The 21,699-nt window shown below is 39.3% G+C and overlaps 1 protein-coding gene across 2 annotated transcripts in view; it reads left to right on the top strand.

Moving 5' to 3' along the window:
* Positions 1-21,699, top strand: part of CRYBG3 (crystallin beta-gamma domain containing 3) — a 143,979-nt gene that overhangs the window by 21,755 nt on the left and 100,525 nt on the right. For both annotated transcript variants that reach the window (XM_058296017.1, XM_071214876.1), the window contains exon 2: positions 7,229-7,295. In XM_058296017.1, coding sequence (XP_058152000.1) covers positions 7,229-7,295 — 67 coding nt within the window. The remainder of the gene's footprint in view (positions 1-7,228; positions 7,296-21,699) is intronic.

Here is a 21,699-nt window from a genome sequence, read left to right as displayed (position 1 = left end):
AACCTATCACTACTATTTCATTTTCTTACTAATTGAATTTGGCAATATATTAGGCTTCATTTTTGAAGAAGTTTTGGACCACAGAGGGGTTCAGCTATGGCAGGAGAGGAACGCTGGTGTGGGGTGTTATTGATGGGGGACACGTAGTTGGGAGGGAGTTCTCCAGGGCATGTATATAGGGTACATAAAAATGTTCAGATGTATGTTGGGTATTTTCATAGTAGTTACAGTTACAATCGACAACTGAGGGAGTACTGCGTTCCTAGCCAGAGAAGCTATGTCACATTCCCCAATGGAACAGCAATAGTCCCTCAAGTGCAAGGGCAAAGACCAGGGAAGAAGGATGCTCCAATGATGAGCCCTTGATACTGATGACTATGCTTATGAGCCTGTGTGCCTGAAATTTGAACTAGGCCTAGAGCTGCAGGGTGCCTAGGAGTTACCTCCTGAGAGCCTCCATGTTGCTCAAATGTGGCCACTCTCTAAGCCAAACTCACCATGAAATTGCGTTATCTTCCCCCCACTGTGAGACACGACTCCTGGGAATGAGCCTCCCTGGTGCTGAGGAATTACTACCAATCACTAACTGGTGATGCAACTAGAAAAAGACCTTGAATAAAAGGGGGAAATAGTAAAGACAAGTGAGTTTATATGGCTAAGAGTCTTCAAGAAAGAGTCGGGAGGTCATCAGAGGGGTAGCATTTATGCAAACCTCAGCAGGATTCCAGAGACAGCCAAAGTAGATACAACCCCAGGTACTGGTCCTCCTGAGGACTACTGAGACACACCAGTTCTACCATCATGGTAATTGGCTCTGGAGGTCAGTGCCTTGTCGGTGGGCCCTACTTTGGAATTTGTGTTCCTGAATGTGATGGAAATGGACTCGGATATGAACTTTCCACACATGCTTCTTCTGTCACTTTTCCTGAACCTGTGGTTGGCGCATACCCAGGAGACTGAATTTCTGGAATGTCTGTGTGCCAGCTGGGCCCTGAGCCTCAGCAGAGTTGCAGCTCCTACTCTCTTGTTTGTTGGACTTCCACAGGTTGGCTAACAGGGAGGTGGAGATGGTCAGCCACCACACGAGGGAACCAAGAGTGCCTACACCTGCAAGGAGGAGAATCGTATCCATCAACCATGTGGTAGATCTACGCCCCCTCTCGATATAGAGGTGGAGTGGACATAACCATCCCAGGGCCCACAGGATGGAGGAATAAAATGTGGAAAAGAGTGAACTTACTGGTATTCTACTATAGAACTATTGTGACTAGTAATGGAAGATAGTGTAGCATTGATCTGGAGAAAGTGGCCATGGTAGTTGCTGAGGGCTGGGAGAGGGAAGAAGAGATGAGATGTGGGGCCATTTTTGGGACTTGGAGTTTTCCTAAATGATACTGCAGGGTCAGATGCTGGACATTATATATCCTGCCATAACCCACTGAAGGTACTGGGGGAGAATGTAAACTACAATGCAAACTATAATCCATGCAGTACAGCTGTTCTCCAAAATGTATTCACCAAATGCAATGAATGTGCCACAGTGATGAAAGAGGTTGTTGATATGGGAGGAGTGGGGGTGTGGGGTTTGGGGTATGTGTGAACCTCTTATTTTTTTTTTAAAGAGTTATTTTTATTTATTTCTCTCCCCTTCCTTCCCTCTCTCCCCAGTTGTCTGCTCTCTGTGTCCATTCGCTGTGTGTTCTTCTGGGTCCGCTTGTATTCTTGTCAGTGGCACTGGGAATCTCTGTCTCTCTTTATTGCATCATCTTGCTGTGTCAGCTCTCTGTGTGTGGCCCCACTTCTGGGCAGGTTGCATTTTTTTTTGTGCAGGGCAGCTCTACTGTTGGGGTGCACTTCTTGTGCGTGGGGTTCCCCTATGCAGGGACACCTCTGTATGGCATGGCACTCCTTGCGTGCATCAGCACTGAGTGTGGGCCAGCTCATCACATGGGTAAGGATGCCCTGGGTTTGAACCTTGGACCTCCCATGTGGTAGGCGGATGCTCTATCCATTGAACCAAAACCACTTCCCGCCTCTTATATTTTTTAATGTAACATTTTTTGTAATCTATGTATCTTTAAAAAAAAAAAAGAAAAATATTTTAAAACGTTAAAAAAAATGAAATAGAAGATCTCAGTGGCTCAGTAAGAAATAAAGATATTAAATCTGTAATCAAAAACCTCCTAACAAAGAAAAGCCCAGTACTGAATGACTTCACTGGTGGATTTTACTGAACATTTCAAGAAGAATTAATGCCAGTCCTGTTCAAACTCTTCCAGAAATTGAAAAGGAGGGAAAACTTCCTAATTCATTCTACTAGGTTAACATCAACCTAAGATCAAAATCAGATAAAGATACCTCAAGAAAAGAAAACTGCAGACTAATATCCCTTATGAAAATAGATACAAAAATCCTTATCGAAGTACAGCAAACCATATTTGAGAGCACATTAAAGGATCAAGTGAGGTTTATCCCATGTGTGCCAGAGTGGTTCAACATAAAATCAGTTATTATAATGTACTACATTAGTAGATTGAAGGAAAAAAAGCACAGTCATCTTAATTGACACAGAAATGCATTTGACAAAATTCAGCACATCTTCTTAAAAACATTCAGAAAACTAGGAATAGAAGGATACTTCCTTAGCATGATAAAGGACATATCTGGAAAGTCCACAGCTAATGTTATTATACTCAATGGTGAAAGACTGAAAGCTTTCCCTCTAAGGTCAGGAACAAGACCAGGTGCCCACTGTCACCACTGCTATTCAACATTGTACTGGAAATTTTAGAGCTATTAGGCAAGAGATAGAAGTAAAAGACAGCCAAATTGGAAAGAAAGAAGTAAAACTTTCCCTATTTGCAGATGACATGATCCTATATACAGAAAATCCTGAAAAATCCATAACAAAGCTATATCTTATAAGTGAACTCAGCAAAGTGGCAGGGTACAAGATCAATGACTCCAAATCAGTAGTGTTTCTATACACAAATGTTTTAGTTTGCCAAAGGGCTGCCAATGCAAAGCACCAGAAATGGGTTGGATTTTATAAAGGGGATTTATTTGTGATAAAAGCTTATAGATCCAAGGCTGTGAAAAGTTCAAGACCCCTGTAAGAGGTGCTTTCTCACCAAAGTCATCTGCCAAGTGTTGAAGCAAGATGGCTGCTGATCTCCGCCAAGGTTTGAGTTCAGCTGATGGCAGCCAAGCATAGGGCTTGTCTTCTTTCCAGGACTCCTATATCAATCTCCACTGCTCCACTTTCTTCCAGAGTTCAGCTGCAAGCTATCAGGCGTGTGACTCATCTCTTCCTGGGCCTCAGCTTTTGAGCCTCTTGAGGACTTCTTTCCTCTTGAGCTCCTCTCTGTGTACAGCCTCTTGTGGACTTTGTGCTTAAGTGATCCTCTAGTCATGGCAGAGTAAAAAAACGGCACCTTGCTTTTCCTATGTCTCTATTTCTCTCTCTCCATGTCTCCGTTTTTTTTATCAGAACCAGCAAGAGGGCTGAATCTTAATCACGGCCCACTGATGTAGTCCAATCTTTAAAAGCCCTAAAGCGATCTTATCAAATAATTTAATCAAAGGACCCTAAACCAAATTTAATGCAATCAGAGGGTATCACACCCACAGGAATAGATTACTCTGAAAACATAATCTTTCTCTTCTGGTATCCATAAAATAATTTCAAACTGCCGCAGCAAGCAATGAACCATTAGAAGAAAAAAATCAAGAAAAAAATCCATTCACAGTAGCAACTAAAGGAATCAGATATCTCAGAAATAAATCTGGCCAAAGATATAAAGGACTTGTATACAGAAAACTACAAAACATTGCTAAAAGAAATCAAAGAAGACCTAAATAAATGGAAGGGCATTCCATGTTCATGGATTGAAAGACTAAATATTGAGACAATGTCAGTCCTATCCAGAGCACTTTGTAGATTCAATTCAACTCCAATGTAAATTTCAAGAGCCTTCTTTGCTTAAATGGAAAAGCCAGTTGTCAAATTTTATATGGAAGGATAAGGGGCCCCAAATTGCCAAAGCCATCTTGAAAAGGAAGAATGAAGTTGGAAGACTCTCACATCCTGATCTTAAAACGTATTACAAATGCACAATAACCAAAAGCATGGTGCTGACACAATGGCAGATGTATAAACCAATGCAAGAGAATTGAGAGCTCAGAAATAAACCCTCACATTTATGGTCAACTGATGTTTGTGAAGGAAACAAAGACCACTTTATGGGGAAAGAATGATTTCTTCAACAGTTGATGCTGGGAAAACAGTATCTCAATATGCAAAAGACGGAAGGTAGACCCCTACCTCACATAATAGACAAAAAAATTTTTTTAAAGATTTATTTATGTATGTATGTATGTATTTATTTCTCTTCCCTCCCCCCCCCCCGCCCCAGTTGTCTGTTCTCTCATCTCTGTGTCTATTTGCTGCGTGTTCTTTGTCCGCTTCTGTTGTTGTCAGTGGCACGGGAATCTGCGTTTCTTTTTGTTGCATCATCTTGTGTCAGCTCTCCGTGTATGCGGCACCATTCCTGGGCAGACTGCACTTTCTTTCGCGCTGGGCGGCTCTCCTTATGGGGCGCACTCCTTGCTCATGGGGCTCCCATGCACAGGGACAGCCCTGTGTGGCACGGTACTCCTTGCGCGCATCAGCACTGCACATGGGCAGCTCCACATGGGTCAAGGAGGCCCGGGGTTTGAACCGCGGACCTCCCATGTGGTAGATGGACGCCCTAACCACTGGGCCAAGTCTGCTGCCAGTATACAAAAATGAACTCAAAATGAATCAAAGACTAAATACAAGAACCATAACTATAAACTACTAGAGAAAAATGCAGGAAAGCATCTGTTTAGTTTCCTAGGCCACTCAAGCAAATACCATGGGTTGGCTTAAACAATGGGAATTTATTAACTTACAGTTTTGAGGCTAAAAGAATGTCCTCCAAATCAAGGCATCATCAATGGGATGCTTTCTTCTGAAAGACTGTGGCATTAGGAGGTTGGCTGCTGGCAATCCATGTCTCCCTTCACATGGCAAGGCATGTCGTCTCTCCCTTCTCTTCCAGGTTCTGTTGGTTTAACTTCTTGCTTTCCATGGCTTTCTCTCTCTGAATTTCATTCTCTTATAAAGGGCTTTAGTAAAAGGATTAAGACACATCCTGACTGAGTTGGGCACACCTTTACTGAAGTAACCTCATCAAAATGCCCTACTTATGATGGTTCACACCCACAGCTACACCCACATTCTACAGAACGGGAAAAACATCTGGAAACTGCATATCCAATAAGCATTTAATATCTAGAATTTATAAAGAAATCCTATAACTCAACAACAAAAGGCAAACAACCCAGTTTTAAAGATGGGCAAAATATTCGAATAGACATTTCTCCAAAGAAGATATACAAATGGCCAGAACACATGACAAGATGTCCAGCATCATTAGCTGTTGGAGAAAATTGCAGATCAAAACCACAATGAAATAACATTTCACACCCACTAGAATGGCTACTATTTAAGAAACAAAATAACAAGTGTTGGAGAGGATGTGAAGAAATAGGAATACTCATTCATTGTTGGAAATATAAAATGGTGCAGCTGCTATGGAAAACAGTTTGGCAGTTTCTTAGAAAGTTAAGTATAGAGTTATCATATGACCTGGCAATCCCACTGCTAGGTATATACCCAAAAGAATTAAAAACAGGGATACTTATAGATATTTGCACACTGATGTTCATAGCATCATTATTCAAAATTACCAATAGATGGGTTGATGGTGAAGTTCATGATTCAATTAGTCTAGTTTGTGGTATTCAGTTGTTTGGTCAGGCAAGCACTGACCTGATTATTACTGTAAGGATAGTTCATGTATTTAAATAGTTAGTAAGTTGATTGCATCTGTGGCTCACTGTGTCTGTAATCAACTAAGGAGATTACCTTCAGCAATGAGAGAAAAGACTCATCCAATCAGTTGAAGGCCTTGAAGGGAGAACTGACTAGTTCAGGAGTCAGGAGGAAGAAATTCCATCTCTTCTTCAACCAGCCATCTTTTTCCTGGGCAATTCATTGAAAACTTTCATTGGGGTTCCCAGGTTATGGCCTGTCCTATGGAATTTGGACTAGTTCATCCCCACATCCTATAGGATCATTCCTATAATCTCTTTTTTTTTAAACATATATATAAATATATATATAAAAAAACAAACAGGGGTTTCATGGAAGACCCTGATTAATATTATTTCCACTTCTAGATCATATGCCCCAGAGAATGGAAAGCATGAACTTAGCAGATATTTGCACACTAATGTTCCTAGAATGTTATTCATCTGTGAAAAGGAATGAAATTCTGATATGATACAACATAGATGAACCTTGAAGACACCAAGTTGAGAGAAATAAGCCAGACAGGAAAGGACAAATATTGCATGAGTTAATTGACATGAAATAATTAGAATAAGCAAATTCATAGATTTAGAAGCTAGAATACAGGTTACCAGGGGCTGGGGTGGGGATAGGGAATGGGGAGTTAATGCTTAATTGGTAAAGAATTTGTTTGGGGTGATAGAGTAGTTTTGGTAATGGATGGTGGTCATGGTGGCACAACATTGTAAATGTAATTATGACCACTGGATTATATATTTGAATATGGTTAAAAGGGTAAGTTTTACATTTTATTTGTGTTACTATAATAAAATACAGTAAACCCTACTGTAAACTATGGATTATAGTTAATATTGTATAATTATAATATTGTTCCATTAATTGTAACAAAGCTACTGTGCTAATGGAAAGTGTTAATAATAGGGAAAACTGTGTATGTGAGGGAAGGTATATGAAAACTTGGCATGATTTTTCTGGAAACTTACAGCTTCTCAAATTAAAAAAGTAAATAATTAAAAAAATAGACCAGGCTGTGAAGAAATTCAGCTTAAATAAAATCTGAGTTTTAACCCCTTTGAAAGTTACGATAGTGGTAAACTGGTGTTCCTTTTGTTGAGGTGTGTCGTTACTGCGGTACTAAGCTGTCAAGGCAAGAGAATAAAAAGCATGGACTCACAAAAATTTCCAAAGCCTTGTTGATCATTTTGATTGTGTTTTACAAGTTTAGAGGTTGAAGTAAACATATTTTTAGTATAACTTTTGCATGTGAATCTCTGTTGTGTTGGTAATTCTCTTTTAATTTCAAAAGAAACTATGGTTTTTATTTTTCAGTGTTGAAAATGAGGCCCTGTGCACAAGTCAGAAAAAGGAAATTGTGCTTCCACCAGAAGCAGTAAAGGTATAATTTTTAATATTTTCTATCTAGCAAATATTTTTCTTCTTTAATGCTAATGCCTCATCCTTTAGATTCTACCATCTCAATTTGCATTTCCACTAGAGATCACATTGTTACTCTATATGGAAAGCCAGTCCTGCTCTCTGGGACATCATTTCTGCATGATTGGGGCAAGAGTGAAACACTGACGGAAGAGGGAGTTTAGAGAGCCAGTTGTGTGGATTTTGGCTGAGACATTTCACTTAGTTTTCTAATTTGTGATGGATCATATGTATTCCATGTCACTTTTCCCTGGAAAGTTCTCTGATTTATGTTGTGCTTTCTGAAATGCTGCTGATAACTAATAGTGCTTTTGAGAGGTAGGAGTTAGTAACATGCTCTTATATGTCATTGCTATGTGATAGATATGTTAGTCCAATCACATAGGAACTGGCTTACTTTGCTTCTACCAGACAAAAATGAAAATATATAAGCTACCCACCATCTAGACAATTTTTTTATAAGAGTAGATAAATATCCTTGAAACTCATTGAACCTTTCATTATTTCTTTTTACTTATTAGTGACCTCCTAGAAATTGGATTTTTGTATTTTTTGGTGATGTGAGGCTGGGAACATGATTACGCTTTGGCAGCTGTCCCATATTCACAGCATTTGGTCCCAGTTATTTTCTTTTTTTCATGGTTTGTGACAGAGGAAAGCTTATACTTTTTAGGAGTTTCAGAGTAAATTTGCTTGGTCAATGGAAGGACCAGAAAATCACCTGAATTCATTATAGATGAGGGCACTTGTTAACGTATTTGAAAATTATATAAGGCCCAATTACATTAACATAGTGTTTTAGTCTCCTTGGGCTACCATTACAGATTGTCATAAACCAGGTGCCTTGAAACAACAGAAATTTGTTCCCTCTCAATTCTGGGAACTAGAAACCCAAAATCAAGGTTTGGCAGAGCCATGTATCCTCTGATGTCTGTAGGGGAGAATATGTTCCATGCCTTTCTCCTTGCTTCTGGAGGTGACTTGCTGGCAATCTATGACATTCTCTGCCTCAGTCTTCACATGGCATTCTCTCCTCTGTCTTGTCTGTATCCGGTTCTCCCTCTTTTTAATAAGGACATCAGGCATATTGGATTAGGGCACACCTCAATCCAGTTTGGCCTTATTTTAACCAAGGACATCTTCAGAGAGCTTAGTCCCAAATAAGGTCACATTCACAGGACTGGGAGTTAGGACTTGAACAGATCTTTTGGGGGGATGCAGTTGAACTCATAACGTACAGGAAAGATAAAAGTTATTTTCTTTCTTCTTACCTTCCCTATTATATTAAACAATGGAAGTATTTTCTTTATTGGAAGAAAAAAATTAGGACCACCTTGCTTCCTTTATCTTTCTTCACTTACCCCATTGCTCTTACAATTGGCTACTATATCCTGCTCCCACGTTTAATAGCATCTCCCAGAGACTCCTCTTCTGCAGAGGTGTTAGCCAGCCTCCTCGTTTACCACTGCACGGGCTCTATAGCATTCTTCTGCAGTTTCAGGTTTAAATTAATCATAAATTGCCCTACTCCAAGCTTTTCAGTTCTAATTCTATATATGCCTGAGAGTCCCTTTGTTTCCCAGGAAGTATGTTACTTCTGAGAGCAAACTGAAGTTCCCTTGTCTGTCAACCCTTATCATTCTACCTCTTAGTCCCTCATTGCCTCTGAAGCCCACCTTGAACTTCTCCCGTCCTTCCTAATCTCCTTGCCCCCTCTCCTGTCTTGGTCTCAACTTGTTTCCCTACTCAGTCTATACCTGATGGTCTACTACTTTAGCTGTACTCTGACTAGAAAACCTTTAAAGTTGGATAAATTCAACCTTTCATTTCCAATAGTATCACTTTCCAGCCACAGAGATTTGCTCTGGGAAGTCACATCTTTGTGGTTTTTGTGGATTCATTGAATATATATTTGGGCAAATATAGTGGCTGGTCTCCATGCTAACAATATTTTCAATCCTTAGTACCTTGGTCTAAGTGCCTGAATTAATTTTGTTTTGGGGTCTTGGACCCCAGATGAATACACTCACAGTCATGGTAACTGTTTTCCTTATTATTTGAGGTCTGTGAGGTTACTTATACATGATCACTCTGCTTGGCTCTTAATAGAATGAGCACCATGACACACTCTCCATGGAAGCCTTAGCATTTTTTGCTGTATAGCTCATTTTGTCCTTCTGTAAACTGATGGTGGACTTTGTTCAACCTCTAACCATATAGACCTTTTTGCTCAGGGACCTGATACTACAAGGCATCAAAACAAATATGTATTTTGATAATGTCAGTTGTCAGCCCCATACCTTAAAAAATAAAGTTAACAACCATATTTATCTTGATATTTTAAAGTCTGCATTGAAGCTTTTTCAAGTAGCTAACGGCATAATGCTTGCCATTTGTTTTCTTGTAGTAAATAGTTTTCTGAAACATAGCACTCCACTGCAATTTGGCATTTCCTGTCATGCTTCCCTCTTGTTAACCTAAATTTTATGATAATGCTTGCTGTGATAAGAAAAAAAATATGTAGCATTTTCCCTCTTGATTCTAAATACATAGCAGATTTATGTGTAATAAACATAGTCTTATCTGTCTTCATTTTCTTTAAGTATTTGATCTTGAGATAACAAATCAAGATGTTGAAGGTTGTTGGTTATAAAGCAAGTTTGAGCTATAAAAATTAATTTTACTTAAAAAATTGGAGACTATGGAAATTTTGTATTATCTTTGAACAGCATTAGACTCTTGGTTATTAAAATATTACTTATGTGTTCTACACATTTTGTTTTGCTAACATTGATATCTGCTTTGGCCATTTGCATCGACTATTTCATTGGAATATATATTTCTTTTTATTAATCAGGTTTTCATATTTGCCTAAAGCTCTTACAGATATTTAGGTCCACATTCTACCATTATTTTTCTTTGGGGTCTACAATGTTGTTTTAGAGCCTTAGATGCTTGCTGCCTTGAATGCATTGTACCGTTTCATATCCACTTTTATTTAAAAGAAAAAGAAGGCATGTTATAATACTCTTGCCCTTTCTGTTTCAGAGCAGTATTTATCCATTTCTAAACTCCCTGTATCTCCCTACCACTGGTATTGACATCTTTACTTTCCTCCTGTTCTTGGACCTTGCCTTCACTGCCTCAGTCCCTCCATCTTTACTGACTTTTTCCCCTTTGCCTCATGTCTCTCTGTAATTCTAAAATAAAAAGTCAAAACCAATTTCTTCTTTTGTTGAGTCTATTATTCCACTTCATTCCTACCCTTTACAGCAAATTTTCTTGCAAAAGTCTGTCCTAATTGCTGTTCATTTCTTAACTCCTTCTAATCTAGCTCGTGTCCTGCTTCTACTTCCCTCAGACATGTGAAACCTAATGCTGTGCCTGGCATACATGTCAGTGAGCCTCAAATGTTGTTGAATGAATCAAAGCCATTCCATGAAACCAATACTTATAAGGTCACCAGTGATTCTTGCCTACTGTAGTCAGTGCCTTTTCATAGTTCTTTTTCTATTTAACCATTGAAATGTTGATTTTCCAAGTCTTGTCCTTGTTTTAGAAATTTTCTTTTATATCTTTGCTTCTGTGATGTTTCTTTCACTGATTCTCTTTCAGCTGAATTACTTTTCACATAAGTATTTCTCAAAGTCCTTAATCCTCCTCAATATCAGTTTTCCAATGTTACATTTCCCAATCTTATGTCTTCATCTTTTGGCTCCCAGATCTCCATTTGACCTCCGTCTTGAGCTCCAGACTTGATTATCAGTATTGCACACATTTCCAATTGGATATCCGCTTGGTATCTCAAATTCATTGTACCCCAAATTCTTCACATCCTTAGAGATGTTCTGTAATTTTTATTTGGTGGAGGTGCTAGAGTTTTGGTGGTGGATGGTAAGGAGGGACATCAGACTCTTTGTAATATGGGAAGGACCCTAAGACCCAACTATTCCACGTGGAAAACTTCAACCAAATTCTTTACTTTTAATTCCAAGTCTCAAAGTGCCATACATGGTACCCAGTGTCTCCAATTCCTGACCTTTTTAGGTTGCACATGGAATGGATTGTTTCCATTATAATCAGAATCCCTCCTTGCAGACACTCAGACCCTGGGTGGAAGCTTCCTCTTATCACTACTATGTCTCCACCAGTCTTTGTCTCCTAAACTTTCATGAAGTTTCTTATCTGTTAATGTCTGCTCCTTTCCTTTCTTATAACTTTTTAAAAAATGCCTTTATTGTCAGTAAAAAAGAAAAATCCTGTTTAAAAATTTGAAAGAAATGTGGCTGTGTGTTTTCAGAAATTAATCATAAGCTAAATAAAATGAATGAATTCTGTACCATAGGATATAGATTCTACAACTCAGACCTAAATAAATTCGTGAGTTTAAGGTTGTCCTTAATAGATTGGCATCTGTTCTACATAGAATCTAACTCTGTTTTCATTTTAGAATTGGTTGACTAATGATACAACTTCAGCGGCAGTTCTGGCATCTTTTTTTTTTTTCCAACAGAATTTATTTATTGTAAATATTTCAGGATTGTCAGATTTTGCTATGATGAATCAAGTCCCAAAACTGTCAAAAATAATATACCTTACAATAGCTTATTATTCCCATCCAACAGACTTGCCGCTGCTCTTTTTTTTTCTTTTTTTTTTAAATATAAATAGATGACACAAAACATTACGTTAAAAAATATAAGAGGTTCATCTGTACCCTACTCCACACCCCCATCCCACTCCTCCCACATCAACATCCCCTTACATCAGTGAGGCACATTCATTGAATTTGGTGAATACATCCTGGAGTGCTGCCATACCACATGGACCATAATTTACATTGCAGTTCACACTCTTCCCCAGTCCATCCAGTAGGTTATGGCAGGATAAACAGTGTTCTGCATCTGTCCCTGCAATAACGTTCAGGACAACTCCAAGTTCTGAAAATGCACCATATCACATCTCTTCCTCCCTCTCCCTGCCCTCAGCAACTCCCATGGCTACCATCTTCACATCAATGATACAGTTTCTTCCACTGCTAGAGTCCCAATAGTTCTATAGTAGAATACCAGCAATGGAAGTGTTCCACAAGTTTATGCAACGATGGATATAAGCCATGTTAAATTTCACCAAAAATTTATAAAAGTGTATCATCTAAAATGTAAACCATAATGTAAACCATAATGTAACCAACATTTAGAAAAGTGTTCAGTCTAAATATAAACCATAATGTAAGCAATAATGGAACCATGGTTGGTAGCTGTGTTTCAATTAGCTGTACATCAGCTATAGCAAATACAATATCCATATGTAAAAAGATCATTGCTGCGGAAGTAGGAAAGGGGTTTGATGTTGGGTATATGGGAGTCCCCTATATTGTGTATATGACTTTACTGTGATGTAAAACTTTTTAGAAAACAAAATTTTTAAAAAAAAGAAAGAAATGGAGGAGAGTGCCTTCCCACTGTACGTGTAGGGCAATACCTATTACTGTGATGAAAAGCAAAACATCAAAAACAAAGTTTTATATTTTTTCTCTTTTAATACCCCAATTTATTATTTTTTTTTACTTTTAGTTTTTCTAAATTTTTATGTATTCTATTTCTCATCTTTAAATCTGTCAATACTATTTCATTTTCCTACTAGTTGAATTTGGCAATATATTAGGCTCCATTTTAAAAGAAGTTTTGGATCACAGAGGGGCTCAACTATGGCAGGGGAGGAGCACTGGTGTGAGGTGTCATTGGTGGGGGATGCATGGGTGGGAAGAAGTACTCCAGGGCCTGCATATAGGGTATATAGATATGTTCATATGTTCGTTGGGTATTTTCATAGTGGGTAGAGTTACACAAGACAACTGAGGGAGTGCTAAGTTCCCATCCTGAGGAGCTTTGTTGCATTCCCCAATGGAACAGCAACAATCCCCCAAGTGCAAGGATAAAGACCAGTGAAGAAGGATGGTCCAATGATGGGCCCTTGATACTGATGACTAGGCTTATAAGCCTCTGTGTTTGAAATTTGGACTAGGCCTAGAGCAGCAGAGTGCCTAGGAGTTACCTTCTGAGAGCCTCCATGTTGCTCAAATGTGGCCACTCTCTAAGCCAAACTCAGTGTGTAAATGCATTACCTTCCCCCCAGTGTGGAACATGACTCCCAGGGATGAGCCTTCCTGACACCGAGGGATTACTGCCATCACCTGCTGGTGATGCAACTAGAAAAAGACCTTGAATAAAAGGGGGAAATGGTAAAGACAGATGAGTTTATATGGCTAGGAGACTTTAAAATGAGTCGGGAGTTCATCAGAGGTCATGCTTACGCACTCTCAGCAGGATCCCAGAGACAGCCAAAGTAGATACAACCCAGGTACTGGTGCTTTTGAGGGCTACAGAGACACACAGGTTCTGTGGTCATGACAGGCAGCTCTGGAGTTCATTGCCTTGCAGTGAGCCCTACTTTGGAATTTGTGTTCCTGAGTGTGATGGAGTTGGACTCAGATGTGACCTCTCTACACATGCCTCTTCTGTCACTTTTATTGAACCTGTGATTGGTGCTGGGGTTTGTGTATGCTCAGGAGACTTGAATCTCTGCGCTTTCCATGTACCAGCTGGGTCCCAAGCCTTAGCAGTGTTGTAACACCTACTCTCTGGTTCATTGGACATACCCAGGTCAGCTGATGGGGAGGCGAAAATGGTCAACCAACACACCAGGGAACTGCTAGCAGAAGAATCACATTCCTCAGCCATGTGGGATCTAATTCCCCTGTCGATTTAGAGGTGGAGTGGACATCACAATCCCAGGGTCCACGAGATGGAGAAATATATAGATTGGAGTGGACTTGTTGGTATTCTATTACAGTTCTGGCATCTTTTAAGAGGCAGTGGTTGATAGGTGCCTATGATATTTTTGTGGATGAGGAAGTGAAACCTGGAAGTATCAATCCTAGTGCTTATTAAAATCAATTACTTATGATTCATACACTTATTTTTAATCTTAAATATAAATCAGTTACCACAAAGAACCACACACTTTTTTTTTTCTTATGGCCACAGTTTATTCACATGTAGAAATGGAAAAATTTTAGCTTAATAATGTACTCTAACTGAAGAAAAGTGGTCACTATTCTTTACATTAATGCCTATACTGAGTACAGTATTTAGTAAGATGACTTCAATAAAATTTAATAAAATTTATGCATCCATTCCTATTTTGATTTCATGTAAATCTTTCCTTCATTTTTATCTCATTCTCAGGCAGAAATGAAATGATAGTCAAATATAAATGCATTAAATCTTTTCCTAGTTAAGGAAGAATGTTACTGAATTAATTTAATGGATTATAACCTTAATAAATGTTTGGTATCCATTTTTCTCAGTGATGCAGATAGCAGCAATGATATGGCATCAGTTTAATATAGAGGTTTTCAAACTTCTCTTTTCAAACACAGAAACTCATGCCTTTTGATTATAATTGTACTTGGAGGGAAACGGACTTGGCCCAGTGGTTAGGGCGTCCGTCTACCACATGGGAGGTCCACGGGATTCAAACCCCGGGCCTCCTTGACCTGTGTTGAGCTGGCCCATGCGCAGTGCTGATGCGTGCAAGGAGTGCTGTGCCACGCAGGGGTGTCCCCCGCGTAGGGGAGCTCCATGCGCAAGGAGTGCTCCCTGTAAGGAGAGCTGCCCAGCGTGAAAGAAAGTACAGCCTGCCCAGGAATGGTGCCGCCCATACTTCCTGTGCCTCTGAGGACAACAGAAGCGGACAAAGAAATAAGACGCAGCAAATAGACACAGAGAACAGACAGACGGGGTGGGGGAGGGATTAAATAAATAAATAAATCTTTAAAAAAAAAATTGCACTTGAAAAAATTAAAGGAAAGATTACTTGTTGGTGTTGGGAAATAAGTTTCCTGGGTCTTTATAGTCATTCCCTGTTCTCTGCCTCTGCCAACCACGGTACCTCCTCAGAACAATATAAAAATTACATGTGTGATGATGGAAGGAATACAATCTTTGGAATCAGACAGATCTGGACTTAAATTCTAGCTCTGTCATGTAGCAGCTTGGTAACTTTGGGGAATTTACTCTGAGCCTTGGTTTACTGATTTGTAGAGGGAGTATTCAACCCTTATTTGATAGACTTTTTAAAGAATTAACTAAGATAACATGTAAAGGACTGCATAATGCCTAACATAAAGTAAGCACTAGTAAAATAGTTGCCTTCTGGCTACGTGAAGTTTGGCTAAAGCAGAAATAATTGCTTGGGAATGGTGATGATTTATTCTGGGTGAATAGTAAAGAAATTACTAGAAACATTAATTTTGTATAAAATTTATAAAGAAGACATACATGTTGGCAAAGTTGTTTTTTTTTTTCCGTAGGCTGGTAAGAGTGGAATATTATTATTTATGGCTTACAGACATCACCTCCAAATAATCTACATTACTGGGTGGCATGTAGTTTATTGAACTTTAATTAGAAGTAAAATCCTTGCCTTTTTGATTGTTTCTGGAAAGACATTAGTACTATTAGGGTGTCTGAATGGCAGTTGCACTGTGTGTCAGTATGCTATCCAGATGACTGAGGGACTGTCATAGCTTAAAGCTATCAAGTGTGGCTTGTGCCAGTCTGGACCCTTGATATCTCAGAGTTCTTGGATGTTGAATGTATTGCTTGATTTGTAGCAGCTCCATCCTATCACAGAGCTGGACTGGGACCTACTTTGTGGTATGACAGAGAACCTTATCAAATGGAAACTGAGTTTGGCTGGTCATGTACATATTCCAGATGTTTGTTTTCCTTTACTCAAAAACAGAAAATTTGCCAGCTCTGCATATGTCAAGTATTGATACTAGAACATCATAGATGGCTCCAGAAAGCTTTCAGAGAATCGGAAGCATTTATTATTCTGGCCCAGTGTTTTCCTTGGAGAAGTCCTTGTACCATACTAGCAAGGAATGACTTCTCCTTAGCTTTTGTCTGTTTGTTCTCTTCTCTTTCTCACTCTTTATTCCTGCCCTGGTTGATTTGATTTCTACTTATAATTTTGCCCATGACAAAGCTCACATGTATTTCTCAAGCCCAATATGTTCCTCTGAGCCTTAGGGGGATAGAGCCAATTCTTTCATGGACCCTTTCCCCTGGATTCTGTGAGTATGAAATTTGACATACTCAAAATTGAACCCATTGCATTTTACCCTATCTTCCTTCTACTTCTATATTCCCTATGCTAATAAAAGGTACCAGTAACTATCCATTTTTGACACCTGGGAATGATTATCTATCATATTGTTTCCTTCCCCATTGCCCCTCACTGGAATGCCGGTTGGTAGTGCTTTCTTCTTATTCATGTATCCATATACATTGTTGCTATTTAACTCAGTCTTTTAAAAATTTATTACCATATATATTTTTCCTGTGATACTTATGATGGGTGACTCTCATGGGTTACCTATCATTAAGGACATTTACTTGGTAATTGCTATTAATTATGTCCTTTTATCAAAAATTATATTGAGATGAATATCAGTGAAAGTAATACCAGATACAGCTTTAATTCCATTCTAGATCATTTTTAAAAAGCAAATCAGTCTGAAACATCAGCTTTTAAATTTAGTAACAAATTTTTTAGTTGTCTGTATTTACTTATTTCATAATGGCTACTGTCCTGATGAGTAAAATTTTTTTTGCTTTTTTAAATAGAGAAGTTGTAGGCTTACAGAAAAATCATGTATAAAATAGAGTTCCTATATACTACCCTATTATTAACACTTTGCGTTAGCGTTATACATTTGTTAGAATTCATGAAAGAACATTTTAATTATGCACTAATAATTATAGTCCATCTTTTATATATTCACTATGTTATACACTCCTATGTTCTAATTTTTATTCTAGTAACATACATACAACTTAAAATTTTCCCTTTTAATCACATTCAAATATATAATTCAATGCTGCTAATTATGTTCACAGTGTTGGTGCTAGCATCACCACCATCCATTACCAAAGTTTTATGATCAGCCCAGATAGAAACTCTCTATAGTTTAAACATTAACTCCCCAGTAAAAAAAATTATTTTTGACACCTCAGAACTGTTCACAACACCCTTGTGAGTTATGACATGTAAGTTGTGAATCACATTTTTATTGTTTTTGTCAAACCATGACCAACTTAGGAGAGAATTTTAGCTCACTTTTCTTACCTGTTCTCATTTTCTTTGTGTGTGTGTGGAAAAGTAATTCTCTGAAAAAAATGTAGTGTCACCTTTCAAACAAATTTGCCTTAGCCATAAGGCTATAAATAGTTCATTGTTATACGTTAACAGTAAAATCCATTTATTGAAAAATATTGTTGATGCAAATATGTATCAGTAGTCACTTCACTGTGGACCTAATCAGACAGCCCACCATAAACTAAATCCATTATGAAGGTATATAAAGAGTGATTTTGACTTAAAGTTTTAGCATGACAAACTGTAGCAACTCAAAATAGCAGTAATAATAAACTAACGAATTATTTCCCTCATAATTGAAGTAATTGCAACTATTGGTAGTAGCAAATTTGCCAAGTAATATATGGCAGCACTATTAGTAGAATACTAACTAGAAGTCTTTAGTAAGCAGCTGGTTTTAGTTAATGAATGCCACACTAGTAATTTAGTAATTTAGGTAATAGTCCCACTCATAATGAAAGCCTTTGGAATTGTGTGCCTTTCTCCTTATGGAGGGAAGGAAAGAATAGGGTGTTAGGGATGCCCATTGGAAGAACATATAAACAATTTTCAATTGGAAAAAGTGAGGTTTAATAGGTATTTTCCGGATAAAGAGGGCAAATGATAGTGGTCTCAGCAGTAGGCATAGCATTGTGCAAAGACACAGTAGTGCAAGAGAGAGAAGGGAGGGGGAGAGGGGGAAAGATTGAATGAGAATGAATGAGAATGCCCTTGGTGGCGTAAGATGCTGCAGGCATTCATATGTAGAATGTGTCTCTGAGTGGCAAGAGATGAGATTGAGAAAGGGCACTGGGGCTAGATCCACCAAGACCTTAAATGCCTTGTTAGGGAGTTTGAACTTTATCCTGAGGGCAATATGAAACTCTTGAAGAACTTTAAGAATGTTCAGATTTGAATGATAAAAAGATGCTCTGGCTTTCGTCTGGAGAGTAGAATGGAGGTAAACAAGAGTGGATGCAAAAAAACAGGTTAGATCACTGTTGGCAGTATTCTAAGGGAGAGGTCCTGATGTCCTGGTGTTTTGTCTGACTTTTTAACAACAGATGGGAATATTAGCTTACAGAAAATGGAAGAAGTCAGATACCAACATGGCGAAGTTCAGTTTTGGATATATTGAGTTCAGTGTTCCCATGAAGTATCCAGATGGAGACGGAGGTCTGAAAGGGTCATAACTTGGGAGTCTGAGCTGAAAATACAGATCTGGGAATCATCTGAATAATTGAATAAACTAGGAGTGAGATGCTGTTAGAAGAGCATGAAGGTAAAACAGGACCAGACTGGAATTTTTAGGAACCTGATATATAAGAAATGGTTAATGAAGTGAGCTTCAAGGAGATGGAGAGAGTAGTCAGAGGGGAAGAAAACCTGAGAGTGATGTCATAGAAGCCAAAGGAAAAGTCGCTTTCAGGAAGAGATTCAGTGTCACATTCTGCAGACATATCATATAAGATCAGGACAGAAAAGAAGTCCATGGAATTAGCAAACAGGATAGTGTCTCTGAGAGACTGGTCAGTGGGACATTTGGGAATGCAGTCAGATTGCAGGTGTTTAAGGAATGATTGAGAGGAAAGGGAAGAAGATAGTGAGCATTGGTAGTGAAGAGAGAGGACAAAGCTGTTACTGGGCACACAGTTTTTAATGGTCAAAGATAGGAGTGGGGGACGGAAATGACCACTTGAGGTTTCTGAGGAGATAGCAAGGGTTACAAACCGGTGCTCTGGTGGAAGAAATAGCTCTGGAAGGAGGAGTCATTCCTTCTGTCATTGTGAAGGTGAGTAAAGGAAGCAGACATGGAGACAGATGTTACTGTTACACAGGTGGGCGAGAGACAGTGCCAGAACTTTGAGGGAGTGTCTCCCTGGGTCTAGAAGGTAAGGTCTTCTTTGAGTAAGGGGGTAGGATTGTGGAGGAGATCGCCTAAGGGGTGTGGAAAAGTTTGAAATAGCTGCTGTGAAATGTGGGAGAAGGTTGCAGACTGATTTCCAACCCACACTGTAAATAGTGAGTTGTTGGCAGCCTGAGTCTACATAGCCGTGCATGTGCCTGTGGATTTTTAAAGTGAGACTCTTTCACTTAAGTGGAAAAGGTAAAATTGGAGTTTTGCTGGGTGAGGATGACCAAAGGGTAGAGGTGGAGGGGAAGGGCTTTGAGGTTATGGGACATATTTGACATTAGAAAAGATATGAAAATGTGTGGGAACTGAAGGAACAGAGCAAAAGAGTCAGAGGACAGTGTCTGTGATGAGGCAGGAGAACAGGTGTGGTAGTCTACCTGGAACAGTCAGGTAAGAAAGCTTGAAAGATGATAGGTTATGAACATTGGGGATTGTTTTAGATTGAGATTCAGACATGGAATAGTTATGGGTAAATGACACCGGCCAGGGCTAGTAAAAGAGGCAGGTGGGATCATTGGAGTTGAGACTGCTCAGGAACTGGGATGTTCTGGAGAGCTGTCATCAGATGGAATGAGCAAGACCTGGAGTAAAGAGGATGACCAAGCCAGGTGCTGGAGACAGCAAAGGAAAAGTCATCTGACTCTTCCTTCTTTTCCACTTAACATCTCTCTCTCTACCCCTTGACCTTATTCACTGTGCCAGCCACTACTTTGGTATGGCACCCATCACCTAAGGAGGTGACAAAGTAATGCTACTTAGATTTACAAAAAGTTCTTACATCATAAGAATGTAGGCTTCATGAAAGCTGGGCTTGGGGCATATTTTTTCACTGTTGCATCCAGACACCTAGAAGAATGCTTAGCTTTTCATTATTTATTGAGTGAATTAATATTTTAAAGCGTACATTGTCACTCACTGCTCCTTGCATTCCCTAGAAATATTATTTTAAGTCTTCTTCATTCTTGGGTCCCCAATCCCAGGTCTACTGCTGCTTCCCTCCTTCAGCGTGTCCTCTCTCCTCTCTCCTCTCACTTTACTGAAGATCAGAATCACTTGTTAGGACTTTGTGCAAATCGTCTTCTAGAATTTCTCAGGCTTTAGCCTGAGAAATAGAAAATGTCCCTGCTCCTTCCCAAGATTTATACTTCTTCCTTGGCTCTTTGTCTCATCACTGTCTGCCTTTCTTCTGGAACCTGTCACCCTCCTCTCTCATATAGCAGTTACTCTCTTTCCATCCACAGGTTTTCTTACCTGCATTCAACAATCTAGGGCTGATTCACAAAAGAGCAACAAAAAGCCACTGCTTCTGGCTTTGTACTTAAACTGTCATCATATTTTTTCTACTTAAAGGTATCACAGAGCGTTTCCTTCTAGAGTCCACTAATGGATGGATAAATAAAATGTGGTATATGATACAATGGATTGTTATTCAGTTCTTAAAAGGGAATGAAGGAAAGTGGACTTGGCCCAGTGGTTAGGGCGTCCGTCTACCACATGGGAGGTTCGCGGTTCAAATCCTGGGCCTCCTTGACCCGTGTGGAGCTGGCGCATGCACAGGGCTGATGCGCGCAAGGAGTGCCGTGCCATGCAGGGGTGTCCCCCGCATAGGGGAGCCCCACGCGCAAGGAGTGTGCCCTGTAAGGAGAGCTGCCCAGCGTGAAAGAAAGTGAAACCTGCCCGAGAATGGCACTGCACATGCGGAGAGCTGACACACCAAGAAGATGCAACAAAAAGAAACAGAGATTCCTGTGCCACTGACAACAGCAGAAGCAGACAAAGAACACACAGCAAATAGACACAGAGAACAGACAACTGGGGTGGAGGGATGGGGAAAGAAATAAATCTTTAAAAAAAAAAAGGGAATGAAGTTTTGATATATAAGCTACAGCTTGCATGAACCTTGACTATATCTTGCTGTGGAAGAAGCCAGATACAAAAGGACAACTATTCTATGATTTTACTTTCATGAAATATCTAGAATAGTCAAATTCATAGAGAAAGTAGGAAGAGGTTGCCAGGAGCCAGAGGAGGGGGCGGGGGGGGGGGGGGCAATGGGAGTGTTTGATGTGTACAAAGTTTTATTAGAGTGGTGTTTAGAGAAAGAGAGATATATAATTGTGTGTGTGTGTGTGTGTGTGTGTGTGTTTGCTACTGGCAAGTACAAAGGAGTAAAAACCAGGGAAGGGGGATAGGCAGTTTCAGGGATAGGTTACTATTTTAGATCAAGTGACCAAGGAAGATT

The sequence above is a fragment of the Dasypus novemcinctus genome, chromosome 4, assembly GCF_030445035.2.
Source record: "Dasypus novemcinctus isolate mDasNov1 chromosome 4, mDasNov1.1.hap2, whole genome shotgun sequence".
Lineage (NCBI taxonomy): Eukaryota > Metazoa > Chordata > Mammalia > Cingulata > Dasypodidae > Dasypus > Dasypus novemcinctus.
Note: the sequence above shows the minus strand (reverse complement) of the source record. Positions and strands in the feature narration are given on the sequence as shown.